The sequence below is a fragment of the Montipora capricornis genome, chromosome 10 (genome assembly GCF_036669925.1).
Source record: "Montipora capricornis isolate CH-2021 chromosome 10, ASM3666992v2, whole genome shotgun sequence".
In the NCBI taxonomy this organism is placed as follows: domain Eukaryota; kingdom Metazoa; phylum Cnidaria; class Anthozoa; order Scleractinia; family Acroporidae; genus Montipora; species Montipora capricornis.
This window is the reverse complement of record NC_090892.1, coordinates 44,533,764-44,549,637: the sequence shown is the minus strand read 5'-3', so window position 1 is coordinate 44,549,637 and position 15,874 is coordinate 44,533,764. Positions and strand designations below refer to the sequence as shown.

Below are 15,874 nucleotides of genomic sequence, written 5' to 3'. Positions count from 1 at the left end.
AAGATCCACGCGCAACGACAGGCTTTATGTCTGTTCTCTTACTGACAAAAAAGGCAAGGCGCACGCGAGAAAACTATTTTTCAGTTTTCCGGTGCAGTTCAACTTCTAGTTGTCTTTCACGCAGAGCCTAGTCTTGTTTCTTCTATTGACCCATGTTCTGCATTTTGCTTTATGAAAGTAAATACTTTAAGAAGGAAAGTTTGGAAATCTTTTAAAGGAGGAAAAAGGAAATGTTCCTTCTGCGCACCAGCACGGCCGCCCCCGTTGTAAAGCCTAGTTGATTAATAAAAATAAATTTGTGCGAAAAGAGGCTATCTCCTACGAACTGTTGGAAAAGAAGAGAGCTGTTTATCACATGTACAAATTTAGTAGTACAACATTGCCTTGGAAACAATTGGTGACACTTACATGATAAAATTACTGTTAAAGGCATGTCCGCTGAATACCCCCAAACCCCGCCCGTCCGCCCGGGCGTTTATTTCTTTCCCTCTCCTATCAGCAGTGAAACAGCTTTTCGTGCTTTTTTCCCGCCCTTTCACACCAGGAACAGCTGCCTCTATTCTGAGAGCCGATTTACACTTTACGACAGGCCTACGACACAACTTACAATTGATGCAGCGTTTTAACACATTTTTCTGACGTACATGACAATCGTAAACGAATTGTAGCCCTGTCTTAAGCCCAAGAAGAAAACCGAAGAAGATCGGGGTCCCGATTCCCGAACGGGATCCACTCAATGCGAGAATTATCCCACACAAGGTGAAATTATTTCTCAGTTAACTCCCGGCCCTCTTAGCCACCATAGGCTGAGCATGAGATCCGGTTGGCTCTGGACACACCACAGGGACACCACCCTCTGTTGTTGTTGTTTTTGATTTGTAGAAGGATAAATACATTACGGTGGTTGCGATTTGCTCGGCAATAAAGTTTGAAAGCTAATAAGACCTAATAATCCATTTGAAAGATTAAACAAAGTGTCAACTAAGTCCTGTGTTATGTTGTTTCGGTCGTTCCGAGCTGTTTGAGGCATCATTTTTATAACACAGGCCTCAGTTGACACTTTGTTTAATCTTTCATTGAATTATTTGCTTTTAAACTTTACTGCCGAGCAAACCGCAACCGCTGTAATGTATTTATCCTTCTACAGATCAATAACAACAACACCAACCGAGGGTGGTCCGACATTTTCTGACGTACATGGCAATCGTAAACGAATTGTCCACCTGTGGCCACACAGGATTTCATTGGCAACTTTCCTAACACTAGAAATCTAAAACGGAAGTGAAAATCCTGGAGGGGAAACTCGCCCACAATACTGGCGCGAAATTTAAAATTACAAATGCAGTACGATAGGGCACTTCGTTGAAGTTGTAGATTTTTTTATGGTCTGTCGGTGCTGTAACCAAACGGTTTTAACTAGAAACCACCATGTCAATAATTTGTGGAACGAAAACAGCTTAGAGTTAACCAAAGTGCTGGAATTTTTATTTGTCTTTATTGGGAAGGAAAGTTTCAGTAGACAATAGTTTCCCTAAAAAACTCTGCTGGCCATGTTTAGATTAACTGAAGTTTGATTAACTGATCCCGCATCAAGGCATTCAAGGGCGATACAACTAAAATGATGGAGTCACTGACTTCCATCCACGAGTCAAAAACGAACGGCGAAAGCTGAAATATCAAGGATTTTCCATATCCAGTGGGCAAGACATCTACATACTTCAGCACTCGGCGAAGTCCCTTTTTAACTTGTCTGTTTCTGCTTAGGTGGCCTCATACACCACAAGCCTTTTTTGAGACATCACCGGCAAGCCAGCCACTTATGCCGGAGAGAAACGGACAGCCACAACACCGGGGACTTCGTCCCCTACTCTTCTCGAATAGTGTGTGGGTTCTTTAACGTCCTACATGGAACTTATGAACATAGAAGATATTTGTGAGACGGGGCCTACGGTTTATAGTGCTTATCCGAGAAGAATTGAAAGTCTAACAATTGGCAAATGAAATTTCTCCTCAGTCATTTTAAGATCCTGAGTGTTGATCCGGCCGAGTTTCGAACCCGCGACCTTCCGCGTGACAGCACAATGCTCAACCAACTGAGTCTTTTAGACAACTAAAACATCCTTCTTTTTCTCGACAGTATTTCTCAGTGCATCTACATGTGGTTCATGATGAAGGATCGATTCTAAATTAAGGAGACGCACAACATTAGAGAGTATGTCAGTGGATATGTTCCCTTGTGCGTCTCAAGCATATAGTGGACATTTCATTACTTCATACATCACAAACGCCGAAGTCATAGAATCTCTGACGCTTCTGGTGCTCAGCCTCTGGCGGCTAACAGGGCTGGGTGGGCCTGGGGACGCAGTCTAAAATGAGTTGCTTTGGGGCTTTCTTAGTTCTTAGGCGCCCACCATCCAAGGGTATCCTGAGGTTTGGAAATATAACAAGTTCTCGAGAGTGGATTTTTTTTCCTTTTATTTACATATGTACAGTGGATGGCGCAGAGAAAGCTCTGCCGGCTCTTACTTTACAATTGTAAAGGTTATGAGCTTAGTTAAGTTGCAAAAATTACACTAGATTGGTTACATTTGTGGGAAATTGAAAAGTTGAGGGAAACAAAGTTACAATGTGCGGTTCATACTGCTAGGAAAGTAAAAGCTAGCTTAAATCTATTTACAAGTTAGTTGATATGATTTGTATATTAGGTTATATAAGTGGGAGAAAGATTCAGTTCTCCCACAGGAAGCGCAACGCTCGCTTACACGGAGCCGGCGCCTTTTTTTCCGGCGCTACTTAAACGATGCCACTTTTGACGGTCCATGCCATTCTCAGTAACCAAGCCGTTTTATTTGGTTAGCTTTCAATAAATTGTTAGGATTAGCTTCATTTAAATGCTTTGAAATTGCCAATCTGAAGCTGTCGTTTCGATAGTGTAGAGGTTAAGCGCATTTGATCTAAATCCATTGAACCGAATTCCACACCGATCGATCAACTTTTTCTAATTTTTTTCTAAGGTTTTTTCTCAGTTGTTTTTTTATTTAAGTGCCATACGCTGCTAGCTCCTGTGCTAATCTAGTCCTAGATTAAGTATTTTTTTCCCTCATTTGCAAACGACAAACTTAACAGTGAAAATGGTTCCAAGTCTCATCCAAATGGCATCGCTTGTTTACGAAAGGGAAAATTACGGCGCCACCGTTTGAGAAAGGCACGGGTTTTGACGACTGCTGCTTCCCATATTGGTACTCAGACCCCAATAGATCCCCGACCAAACACTCAGCCACGGTAGGGTGGTAGATAACTTAAAACTCCCAGGTGAATGTGCAAGGCAGTCGCCAGGGAGAGGGATTCACGAGTTTCTCGTAGAAGGTTTTAATTTTATAGTCTGGTAGAAGGGTTACATTGAGGCGGTCAATCGCTATAAGGATGTGTTGAAAGTACAAAGGGCGGTCACCCCCAATGTATTTCGGAACAAAGTTTGACCTAAGAAAAGACCACGGAAAGACCAGCTTTTAGTCTTGTGACTTAAGGCTACTTGATTGATTCGCATGTTTGGTCCCCAATACAGGGGACCCAACGCAACTTAAGGGCTCGGGCCTTTTCCTGCGGGTTGATAACGGCCAGACCCCCTTGATCCAGGGGGAGCTGGCACGTTGAACGGGCCATTATCTCTGTCTTGCTGTTCCACAAGAAGTCATAAATCACTTTAAAAACTCTTGTGTGAACCCATTCAGGCATCGGATAAACTGTGGCTGCGTACCAGAGTCCCGATGCCCCTAGAATGTTAGTAACTAGCGCTTTACCACGAAGCATCAAAGTGCGTGATTTCCAAAGGTCAAGGCGATTTGCCAATTTCGCTAAGCGATTGTCCCAGTTGGCATGATCCAACTTTTCGTTACCAGAATACAACCCGAGAATTGTAAGCTTGTCCGTTACCTATGTGATATTTACAGGGACGGCTGGCCGACCAGCCAATCTATCAATCCACAAGTGGAATTTTTTTTTTTGGCGTTGAATATATGATAATCATAAATTACATGCCAAGTACACTGGTCTACGTCCCAGGACTTGTGGTAGCAGATAAAAAGAAAAAAAGGAAAGTAGTCTCTGGACAGGATTTGAACACGGAGCTTCGGCCATAGGAACAGGTTCTATTCACTAGACCACGGTGGCATCTAGAATACGATCATTGTAATTCATCAATGATTAAGCCTAAGCGCTGATTTCAAGTGCGGCTGGACCTTTCTCGTTAGTTGTCTAAAATAATTTGTTAGCGAGTGTCATTGCACGTTGACAGCCCAACCTTAGACCTATGACAAATCAGACAAAAAAATTAGATTGTGTTAATTTGTCTAAGCAAACGGCGGTTCGGGGTTTAGTGGTTTGGAGCGGCGACAGGTAAGCTAATAATCGTAGGTTTGAGTCCCGAGTCCAGATATCTGAGTTGTGTTTTGAAAGAAAAATGTTCAATTCCCAGAATTCCTTTACCAAATGTCAGTGTATGAAATAATGATAAATGAGGAAATAAACCTTGATCTTGACAAACTATTTCCCAATCCCTTCTCACTCATCAACAGGGTCGTCATAAATCCAAGTACCACCAAATCCCACCCCCCTCCTCAGGGAAGCTGATGACAAGTGTATAATGCTTGGTGCCTTGCTGACTGACGGAACAAAACGTTGAGCTTTAGTACAAAGAAAAAAGCAAAGATGCCACCCACAACTGGAGCCTCATTGGCTGCCAAAATAAAGAAAAAAATTCTACTTTTTTAACAGTTGGCACACATAATATTATCTTTTATTGTTAGCAATGTACCTAAAACAATCTATGCAGAAAGCTTATTCATTTTCTAAATAACTTATTTTGAATGACATTTCAAATTTAACTGAAAGCCCTCGCTAGAGTACCCTGGTTCCAGGGGTTTTCTTGAGTTGCGAAAGAGCTCTCTCGCGGCTCAAGAAAAACCTCTGGCAACAGGGTATCGCTAGGGTTTTCATGTTCTATGGTAATAGGATGACATTAATCCTTTAAGTCTACTACTACTAATAATTAGTAGTAGTTTATATTGTTTGAACATTAACATTTTCCTTCTTTCTCTGCTGCAGCAGCTTGTGTGTAGTCAGTCAATCAGACCTGAAAAAAGGACTATCAAAAATAAAGACAAGTTGATGAAGCAAAATGTAATTGTGGCAAATAAATATAAATGAGAGTAAATGAACCTTGAAGGATTTGTGTAGTAACCGCTCAGCCAATCAAATCAAGGCATGTGAAATCATCTTTACTCATTCCCTTCAAGTACTAGATTGTAATAATTATACCATGACTATACTTACTCAATTTGCAAGTATGTCTGGCGTGCATGATCCTCTTGAGAGATTGGGTTCTGCATTAATTTTGACAAAATACTCTGTAGCCAAAAGTGCCTATTATGAATTTAGAGATTCCAAGACGACATTGTTTCTGAGAAATACATGTAGCTCAAATAATTCTGCTTTACTCTCAGGATAATGTGCTCCTTCTCTGACTTCCATGAATTGGTTGGTGGAAAAAATCCTTTACTTGTTGGGCATTTGCTTTACCAATCACTGTTGCTAAAGACTAAAAACAGGAACATACACAAAAAGTCATCGTTGTTTAACTTGTTGATCATACACTGATGCTGTACATGAAATTTCCTCAGCAAGTCATAAGAACTTTGTCTGAATGTTCACAATGCGATACAACACAAGTACTCATTCATGTAAAGTAAAGTAAAGGCACTTTATTTAGTGTTGGTAGTTCCTTCAGTTACGAAAATGGAAGCCGACGGTGGTTTTTTTTATCACAGGGGCACTTTAATAAGCAAGTTAATCAGTTCATCTCAAGTGCAATTCAGTGCATACTTGTCATAAAAACAAAATAATTTTCACTACTTACTGCAACTGATGCTTTACTGATTTGTTCAATGCCTGTAAAAGGAAGGAGCAGAAAGGCTTCACTTACCAGACAATGGATTATCTTTATGAGAATAAACTTAACTCACAATGTCACTTGATTTATAATTCAGTCTATCATACACTCTTAAAGTCCTCTTAACTTTCAAGTGCAAAATTGCTACACTGCATTTTGTTTCCATAAACCAAACTTCCAAACCCATCACAAAAGATGCCAAGTTCATCAAAACTATTATACTATCACTGGTACAGTGGGACATTTGTCGATGAGATGAGTTAGTGGGAGCCAATAAAGCAATCAATGGAAGGAAATAAGCTAAGAAGTAGATTATAATTTTTACATGATACATTTGAGAGAAAAAAAAACATGATACAGTACATTATGTCTTATGTGGTGTGTGACCTCTCTTGAACGTTTACTCTTAAAAGATTGACCAATTAGCACATTTGGTCTTGCAGTAATAATTTTAAATTAATCAATGGAAGATACAACTGTAGATTGCACTTACACCATGTAAGGTGAGATTCAGTAGAATTATAGGAGAGTAGTAATCTTATGACATTGCAATTTCATGGATACCGGTAATCAAGGAGTCTTTCCAATGAACTTGAAGACAGTGTACATGTAAGTTCCAGAAAACTACCCTCAACATAGTTAAATATGACGTTCAGAGATCAAATCTTGAATCCATACTATTCATTAGTATTTCCATTTAAACAGGAGATAGCTGAGAAAATTAGGGCAATATTGTGGTATTGAAGGTTTTCTTGAATCGTTGATACTTACTGCCATATTGGGTTAACAGAGCCAATGCCTTCTTTTGTCCTAGCCCTGGTACAGTTTGCAGAGTTGTCATTAAAGCTTGGTCTATTGGTGTTGGTTTCATCTTGATGCGGTAGGGATTGTTTTGAGGCTTGCTCTCTAAGAAAACCTAAACAACAATAAATAATAATATTATTTATAATGATCTTTTAAATCTTAAGCCTGTATGTATGCAGCTTAGCAAAAAGTGCTTAGGGTTAGGGTTACTGGGAGTACTGCAGATCAAATCAAGTTATGGAATGCTTTATGACAAGGAGTTAAACCCATTACACATTGGTACAATGTATCCTGCACACATTGGTGTACCAGGAGGATGTCTCAGCCCCAATCCTGGATAAAGCAAACTTCAGTAAAAATTTACTTTGTTATATACCTAGACTTTCACTCAATAAAACAAGCACTGTGATTGGTTGATTCTTGGTCACATGCACCTAATCAAATTCAAATGTATCCTGACTGGGATACAATTCACGTTTGATTGCTTTGCTCCCTCAGGAACTCAGGAAACTGATCTTCTTGTCTCCCCAGTCCTAATGTTTCCCTTGACACTCTCTGGAAAACAAAACTAACTGTTTCCCTCAGGACTATACATTACGTGTACACTATTCTACCAGTTTTACTTTTTTTATTGTGCACATCTGTAGGATCTAAAACATTGGCAGTGGCAATTAATTAGAAGAACAATAAAGTTACTGCAGTCTGTATTTCGAGTGTATGTCAAATTTCAACTATTAATCCAGAATCAACATGCAAACCATTGTAAATGAAAGAACTTGACGTTAAGCATTAGTCAAACTTACAATGCAACCGAAAAACAAAAAGTTTATTACCATTTGAGCTAAAATTTTCCCAGCTTCGTCAGAATTTGCAACTGGAAGAAGTACCAGGCCTCTCTCAATGACCACAAATTTCTGTAGGTTCAAAAAGTATTGGGAACTCAAAGAAGTCTTTTCTGCCAACACTACTTGTTTGAATGAAGCCTGAAAACAAAGAAAATTGTGATTATTTATGCATTATTACCGGTACTTTACAATATTCTACGAGACGTTCCTATAGAAAACCTTTAAACATAGACTGTATCCTTAGTTAGTACACATATGGTTGCCAAGCAATGCAGGATAAAAATATTGAATTGGAAATGACTCCCAAATAATCACTGACTCGAGTTTATCTTTTAGCTGAGATGTATATTGAACATCACACATAGTGACACTCCATCTGATAAAATGGAGGATAAATGTGTCTAAAACAATGGTGCAGACCCTGACAAGATCCAACATTCAAGAATCTTGAAAAATGCTTCTTAATATGTAAATAATGAGAGAAAGAATAATGTTACATCTTTTAGTCACCTTGACAAAATGGATGGTGAACTGTGGGCACCTTATCACAACACCTTTCTTTCCTGAGATTGACACTTACAGATTTTCTAGGGTTACATTTTTGCAAACTTTGGCTGTGTAGCACTTATATTTCAACAGACTTAACCATTATAGGGTAATGTGAAGTGCTAGTTTTCTACACATATGAACCATGTGAGCATTAGCCCTACTAATAGAAATAGGCCCACTCAAGGAAAGAGAAAAACTCTGACCAGGGTGACCAGTCCCCACGTACCCTGGTCAGAGTTTTTCTCTGTCCTTGTGTGGGCCCATTTCCATTAGTAGGCTGGGATAACGCTCACATGGTTCATATGAGTAGAAAACTAGCACTTCACATTACCCTCTATTGGTTAAGTTTACTTCTGGATTTTACTGTTTTAAAGGAGATTTTAATCATCAATGGGATTGGGTTCAGGGATGAACAAGCCCAGTTTTGTAGTCTGACTCTTCTGTGGCACACCTAAAAATTATTTTAAATTCTCAGAGATATTATTAAAAGAGAAATAGTATTGTGTTTACAGCAAATGGCAAACATCAGGCTGGAATTACCATTTGGCCAAAAACCAAAGATACTTTGCCAGTCTGCTACAAATATCAGGCAACTTCTTCTCAAGGGAGAAAAAGAGAGAGAGATTATTTTAGAATAAGAGAGCTTTCACGATTTACTGTACGTAATGACAAACAGCAACATTGTCATATAAATGCGAAGTTAATCTTCCCATTAGCTACTTCAAGCTCAACTTCAAGCTCAACTTCATTCCCAGGGTCTTTCATCTCACTTGCTCCCTCTGGGGTGGGGAGATGAAAGACTCTGGGAACATCTCAGGCTAAAATTGAAATACAGCTTCTGATGATGATTATGAACAAGATAGTATTAGTTTGGAAAGCCACAGGATCCAGCAGTTTGAGTGCTGTATTTGCATGAAGCTGGATGTTGAACTCAACTCTGTCCTGTGGCTGTGTGGAAAAGTGGAAGTGGGGAGAGGGCATGTGAGGACTCAGGGACTCAGGGATGTGGGGACTCAGTAACATGGGGACGGGGGAACTCAGGGACGTGAGAACTCGGGGACTCGGGGACGTGGCAATGCATTTTTACCATTATTTTCATATTTCACAAAATCCTCGTCTTTTGATCATAACTACGTTGTACCCCAGTTTTATGTTCCTCATTTGTACAATGTGAAACAAAGGTATAGTAAATATATATAATATAGTTTATTACTTGTCTTCATAAACTACTATCAAGTTACACAGTGGAGTAATTTAGGTAAAAGAGGGAACAAATTTTTTTGCCTTAACACATTGACTCCTGGGGGTTCCCCATTGACAGGTGAAATCATCTGGAGTTAGAGTAAATACTAACTCTGGCCGGTTTAGGCCCATTTAGGAGTCAAAGGTTAAGTCCTAATTTACTTCACATAAGCAACATGAACGAAACCTTGGTATGACCATTTCTCGGATCATTTTACAATTTCCCAAGTATATCAAGGCTTGAATTTCAATAACTGGACAACCCAAGCAAAGATTGAAAGTACTAACATCCATTTTCTGTATCCTAACCTTATTATTTCACTCGTAGTTGTCTGTGTCATGAGACATTTCTTGACTACTGATGTTATAACGCTTGATTTTGACATTAGGGAATGCCTTCCCTAAAAAATTCCATCAACTTTTTGCTTGAAACTGCTTAAAACAACCATTAACATATAACACTATACCTATTAGAGTGGCATCATTCATTTTCATTGTGACTTCTATGGACATTTATGTGACTTGACCTGTTTTTTTCGTTTAATTTTAATTTCCCGTTTCTGTTAAGATGGGGATATGAATGATAAAGCATCAATAGCAGTACAAGAAAAAGGAACAAAACATGTTGATAGAAGATGACTTTTCCATCCTTGTTTCTGATAAAAGATTTAAATAAGCCAATTTTAATTTCCCGTTTCCGTTAAGATGGGGATATGAATGATAAAGCATCAATAGCAGTACAAGAAAAAGGAACAAAACATGTTGATATAAGCTGACTTTTCCATCCTTGTTTCTGATAAAAGATTTAAATTAGCCATTAATATCCATTGGATAAATGCTTCGTCGTAAAAGAAAAATGTGCCAATTTATGAGCTTGATCAAGCCTTAACACACTGGAGTCAAGAGTTACTTATCTTCTGGCCATGGTCATGTGATGACGAACATTTTCAACAATATCAACGGTAACAGCCCGAACAACAAAATGTACTGTACCCCAGAGATTTAAATAAACTAAATTACAAAAGCAATTAAATATAAATATGATAACTAAGGGGTACCAGCACCCTGAAATAACTAAAAAGTTAAAAATGACAGGGCGCCAGGAAATATGCAGTCACAATGCCGCCAACAACGGCATTGGCACTGTATTCAGAGAAGAAGTCGTAAGGCTCAAGTATTTGTGCAACAATAACAATAACAAAAGCTACAACGAGAAATTTCAGCTACAGTGTCAGAGCAATGGGCCATTAGGTCTTCTGCTTTGTTTCAGAGTTAAGCTCTGCGATGGGTGGCGAGGAGTACTTTTCCAGAATCTAATTTTTGAATTTCGGTGTGTATTTAGCTGGTATTTGAAAAGCATACAGATGATCATTTGCAAAGTAACATAAGCAATTCAACTTCCTTTTTAAGTTAGGATGTTCTCCCATTTCTGAAATTCTATGCTTTGAAAATTTGTCGCCACATCCCCAAGTCCTGACGTCCCCAAGCCCCCACGTCACCGAGTCCCCTGTCCCCATGTCCTTAATAGTCCCCCTTTTTGACACAGCCCTGTCCTGCTATATGTCAATAAACAACTGGTCACCACCGCCACCAATTGGAGCTTTCAACTTTGGCATGTTTCAATTTCAATGTTGTGTAGAAAATAATTCAAGTTTAGTGCCTGTGACCTTGCTTGATAGCTTATTGCATATTGCATTTACACCATGGCCAAAGAAGTTACTTTCAACCGTAATGATTTAAGTACAGTATGCAATCACATCTAGCACTTTGGCTTGAAATTTACATGTTGCTAATAAAATGTAAGAGTTTGGTCTTATTACAGAGAAAGCTCAACATAAATTTTGCACTGAACTTTATTCTTTTATAAGTGCAACAAACTTGAGCCCACATTGAGACTGCACAGACAGTTTTCTAAAAGCAATACCTTGGCTAGTTGGCAAAGTTTGGCTTTGTAAGTATCCACATCCACTAGATCTGCCTCTGTCAAATAAATGACTCCCACATCTGTTGATGGGTGGAAGTCCAGTATTCCCATATGATCGTCCATTTGAACAGTGACATGGCTCTCTGAGAAACAACCACTTTTAGTTACACATCTAGAAGTGAAGGATCTAAACTACACAACTGTACAGTGTTATTCCTAAACATGTTACATCAAGCACAAAAGTACTAGTTCTGTTCAGATAAATGCAATGCATGATGTGACCCCCCCCCCCCCCTCCCCCTTTTGGATACCCCCCAGTTCATGGAAGGAACCTAATGCCTAAGGGAAGCCTAAAACTCTAATGATTACAATAGTGATTATACCAAAATAATCATTAAAAAAGTCAGTAAATCAACCACTGTTTGAGAGCACACTATCAACATTTACATGACAGTCGAAATACACATGGCTTGCCTATGATGCCAACAAAAGATCACGAGCTGTAAGATCTGTCTCAAGGCAAACAAATCAAATGCATTTACAATATGGTCGAAGGCCCACCATTGCAAGAGTTCCAATTTGAACGTGCAATGTGCAGTGGAAGGGTCGCTGGGTTTAATTTTGAGATATAAGCAAGTAAAGACGAAATATAGGGTGTTTTGAAGAGCTTTCATGTTGCCATGGTAAGCTATTGTGTCACAATAGTGTGTTGTAGTGACAACCCTTCTAATAAGGTCTCTTAAAAGTAGTGAAATTGGTTCCATCCACCTTATAAATTTCAACTTTTTCCAACAATTTCAATTACAATAAAAGCTAGTATACACATGCTCTGGTTTCAGGCGAGAGTTCACCTTAGGGTGACTTGACCGTAAGATTTTGTAATTAATAATGAAACTTATCGCACACAAGGGAGGAAAGGGTGAAAGACAATAAAGACAACAAAAAGCCACCTTGATATTTCAGCCAAGCAGATGGTGAGTAGCTATAAGGCCCTGTCTATATGGTCTCCGGTACCTGAGACAACCCTTCCCCCAAGTTACCGGAGTGAGATATTTTTCCATTCATTTGTTTAAAAAATTCTATCAACCATTTACATGAGGTGGGCGAGACAACTCGACGAGGCAAGTTGTCTCGCCTAGGGAAGTAAGGTAACTCTGGCAGGCAAGACAATCTTTTTGCATGTAAACAGTTTGGCTCGACGTCAACGGGGGTTACCCTATTTGACGCAATGGTGGAATGATGAAACGGAATGGCGGAACAGCGGAATTGTGGAATACACAGAATATCCTAAAATACGGAATATATGGAATATTCTAAAACGTGGGATGAGAGGGAAGTCTTTTAAAAAAAGATACAAAAACATTACATTTTTTGCCTGTGAATAGTCTGGGTAGGATAACATAACTTTGGATGATAATTTTACATTTCCTCACGACAAAAGACGTAAAAATGTTTTACAGAGAAGAGTTCACCCCTGGGTGATATGTTTCTCTGCTTCCCTTTTTCTTCCTCTTGGACTGTGTCGAAACATCGCAGACGCACTTTTCCACACTCAGAGAAGGAAAAATGGAGAAAGATGATGGTACATGCAAGTGTCTCAATTGTCTTAAAAACATAATGTACGACATGTCATTGTTTCTTTTGCTGGCTGACTTGCTAAGTCAGTGCCTTTTTGAATGTCTTTGTTACAAAACCTTATTCGTTCATACACGATTTCCTAAGCAGACGTTGTTATGATCGGTCACAGGTGGACCACTCTCTGTCAGCAGTGTTCGACACTTACTTTCTTACTAATCTGCCCTTTGGGCAACCAGTTTTGTTTTTTTGGTTGCTAAAGACCTGTTGCTCATTAAAACTCAATGGAGGCTTGTAAAAACGTCAATTTTGTGTAAGAGGTGTGTAAAATGGGTTTGACAGACCAACACGACTATGGTGTTCTTGTAACCTTCACAGTGTTGCCTTGACGAGCATATCTTAAAGCCATTTTCCTTTTCTATAAGAGATCAAGGGAGATTCTTTGAATATATCTCTGAGATTAGGTTGGTTTTGAATTAAATGCCAATTGTCCAATAGTATGTTCTTTAAGCCTTTCAAAGCTGTTTGAACTTCTGTGACAAAAGGTAGAATTTTCTTGTGCGCTTGTTCCATATCTAAGCAGTATCATAGCGTATTTGGCCATGTGATAACTGGGTTCCATTGTAACAAAGATTCTTTTTGCGCGGAGAAAGATGGCGGCCACTAACATGTTCCTTCATCCAATCAGTTTTGTACCAATATATTTTTAACACAGAAATAAATGACAGCAAAGAGATGCAACGTTGTTACTTTTTAATCGTGTAACTTGCGGTGACTACATCATATTACTAGTGGCTTTCTTCATTAAAAATCAAATCATTCTGCAAAACATTAGTGTTATCGATCTGTAGAAGGATAAATACATTACAGCAGTTGCAATTTGGTCGCTCAGAAATAAAGTTTGAAAGCAAATAATTCAATGAAAGATCAAACAAAGTGTCAACCGAGTCCTGTGTTATGATTTTTTGGTCGTTCTAAGCTGTTTTAGGCATCATTTTGCGAGATCTTTTCCCGAGATCTTTTGTTTGTTTGTTTGTTTGTTATCTATTTGTTTGAGCAGGTTGAAGTTTTGGCAGCTATTCAGCTGATGTGGAGCTGCTATACCCACCCACCCATACACTCACAAAGGACAGCCACAACACCGGGAACTTCATCCCCTGCTCTTCTCGAACGGTGTGTGGGTCCTTTAACATCCCACTGAGAACTAATGAACATGGAAGATATTTGTGAGACAGGGCCTATGGTTTATAGTCCTTATCCGCAAAGAATTGAAAGTCTAACCATTTGCGGGTGTAATTACAAAGGCAGCACTTTCTCCTCAGTTGTTTTAAGACCCTGAGTGTTGGCCCAGCCAGAGTCGAACTCACAACCTCCCGCTTGGCAGCCCAGTGCTCAACCAACTGAGCCACCGGTGCAACGCCAGTTGGAGAGTCAAGAAAACAACCCGGCGACCAGTTACCTTGTCCCGTTCAAGCGGGAACTGACGCCAAACCAGTGAAATTCTCACCTTCCGATCGACTAGGGATGTCGCCATACCTTTTCTCAATCTGAGCTTCAGTGCAACTCGACCGTTGGCAAGCCACAGTCGCGTTGCACTGAACCTAACTTTATTTAATAAAAACGAACTAGAAAGAAAGAAGGGCAAATGATGATACGGATTTTGATATGATACGGATAATGCGTCTTAAAATATATGCATAATTAAGTAGGGTCAACTTTGTCTCGGTCACGCAATTCTCACAGAGACGCTCGGTAAAGTTGTCTCGGGAAGGAGGGCTGTCTCGGGTAACAGAGACCATGTAAACAGGCCCTAAATTTTGAAAATTTTGACGCGAAGCTCGCGACGCGTACGACCAGTCTTATTACAAAAAGATAAGCTTATTGAAAACAGCCACCAACCTTGGAGAGCTTTCACAATCGGACTACCGTGTAATCTCTCGTTTACCAGAATATGACCTGGAAGAAGACAAGCTCCGTGAAGGCGCGGCTGAGTGGAGGAGAGCGAATGTAGGTGAGAAGCCATTTCGGACCTTCTTACGAGAGACGACACGAGTGACTGCTGTCACGACTGTCAGTCACGACTATCATCACGACGAACGTCACGACTTCTTGTAAAATTGCCCAGCGGAAGGTTAAGAGCTTCGTTGGATACCTCATGTATAACGAATTATTCCACACATCTGAAAAAATCTAAGATATTTCAGTCAATCGTACATGGAGTATACCCAATTCCTAGCTATCCTGACCGTCTTATTGTTGGAAGAACTCAGGGCTTTTTTCTTCTACGATGAATGTAGCTGAATTGCTAGCCTTTCAGGTATCTCATTCTTTTATTAAGCTTATAGGTTTCCGCTACTTAAAAAAATTACAGGGTACCACGATAATTTGAAAATTAATGTCTGCTACAGCTGTGATGAAAAATCCTTTTTTTGGCATCGAGTCCCTTCGATTAGAATGCTATTTTTGCGGGGTATTCTCCTCCAAGTTACGCCGGTTTTCCCATCTCCTCAAAAACCAACATTTGACTTGATCATTGGCATTAATTGTTGATTTCAGTTTACAGTGTCCCCAATAGGCCATTTTACAGTTGTTTGCTCTGCGACCTAGCCTATGAATGACTGCGAGGCTGCCGGTGACCTTGCATTGATACAGCCCCGACTGCTTTTCTCATGCAAATTGTGTTGCTGTAATTCTAATTAGTCCGTATTAACATTACAAAAGCACGCAGGTTTGTATCAAAACAGGGTCACCGGCAGCCTCGCTTCCATTTGTAGGCCAGGTAACTTAGCTGGAACTGTAAAATGGTCTATTAGTGCTCCAGCGCTAGAAGGATTAGACACTTAAATAAAGTTTCTTTCTTTTCTTTTTCTTTATCAGTTTACGGGGAAATTAAAACGCAAATTGGTAATTCCAAGGGTAAATACAACCCAAAACTTTACCGTCATTCGTTGTGTTGGCTGTTCAGTATTATAGGAGTCATTGCGATAT

General features: G+C 39.6%; 2 protein-coding genes across 5 annotated transcripts in view; one reads left to right on the top strand and one right to left on the bottom strand.

Annotated features, from left to right (window-relative positions):
* Positions 1 to 4,760: 4,760 nt before the first annotated feature.
* Positions 4,761 to 15,005, bottom strand: LOC138021926 (Fanconi anemia core complex-associated protein 24-like). Of its 4 annotated transcripts, none has more exons than XR_011126480.1 (7): positions 14,786 to 15,004; positions 11,312 to 11,454; positions 7,585 to 7,734; positions 6,719 to 6,863; positions 5,915 to 5,946; positions 5,332 to 5,596; positions 4,763 to 5,143 (listed from the first exon to the last, which is right to left on the bottom strand). XR_011126480.1 is itself a non-coding variant. In XM_068868954.1 (7 exons), the coding sequence occupies exons 1-6, from the start codon at positions 14,907 to 14,909 to the stop codon at positions 5,498 to 5,500; spliced, it is 693 nt and encodes a 230-aa protein (XP_068725055.1). In that variant the 5' UTR covers positions 14,910 to 15,005; the 3' UTR covers positions 4,763 to 5,143; positions 5,496 to 5,497. The 4 variants fall into 4 exon arrangements, 2 of the variants coding, with proteins under 2 accessions (XP_068725054.1, XP_068725055.1); XM_068868954.1 differs by having other exon boundaries at positions 5,496 to 5,596; positions 14,786 to 15,005; XR_011126481.1 differs by having other exon boundaries at positions 4,771 to 5,131.
* Positions 15,006 to 15,050: 45 nt separating this feature from the next.
* Positions 15,051 to 15,874, top strand: part of LOC138021925 (beta-catenin-like protein 1) — a 22,025-nt gene continuing 21,201 nt past the window's right edge. Inside the window, exon 1 of the mRNA XM_068868952.1 lies at positions 15,051 to 15,203. Coding sequence (XP_068725053.1) covers positions 15,174 to 15,203 — 30 coding nt within the window. The 5' untranslated portion in view covers positions 15,051 to 15,173. The remainder of the gene's footprint in view (positions 15,204 to 15,874) is intronic.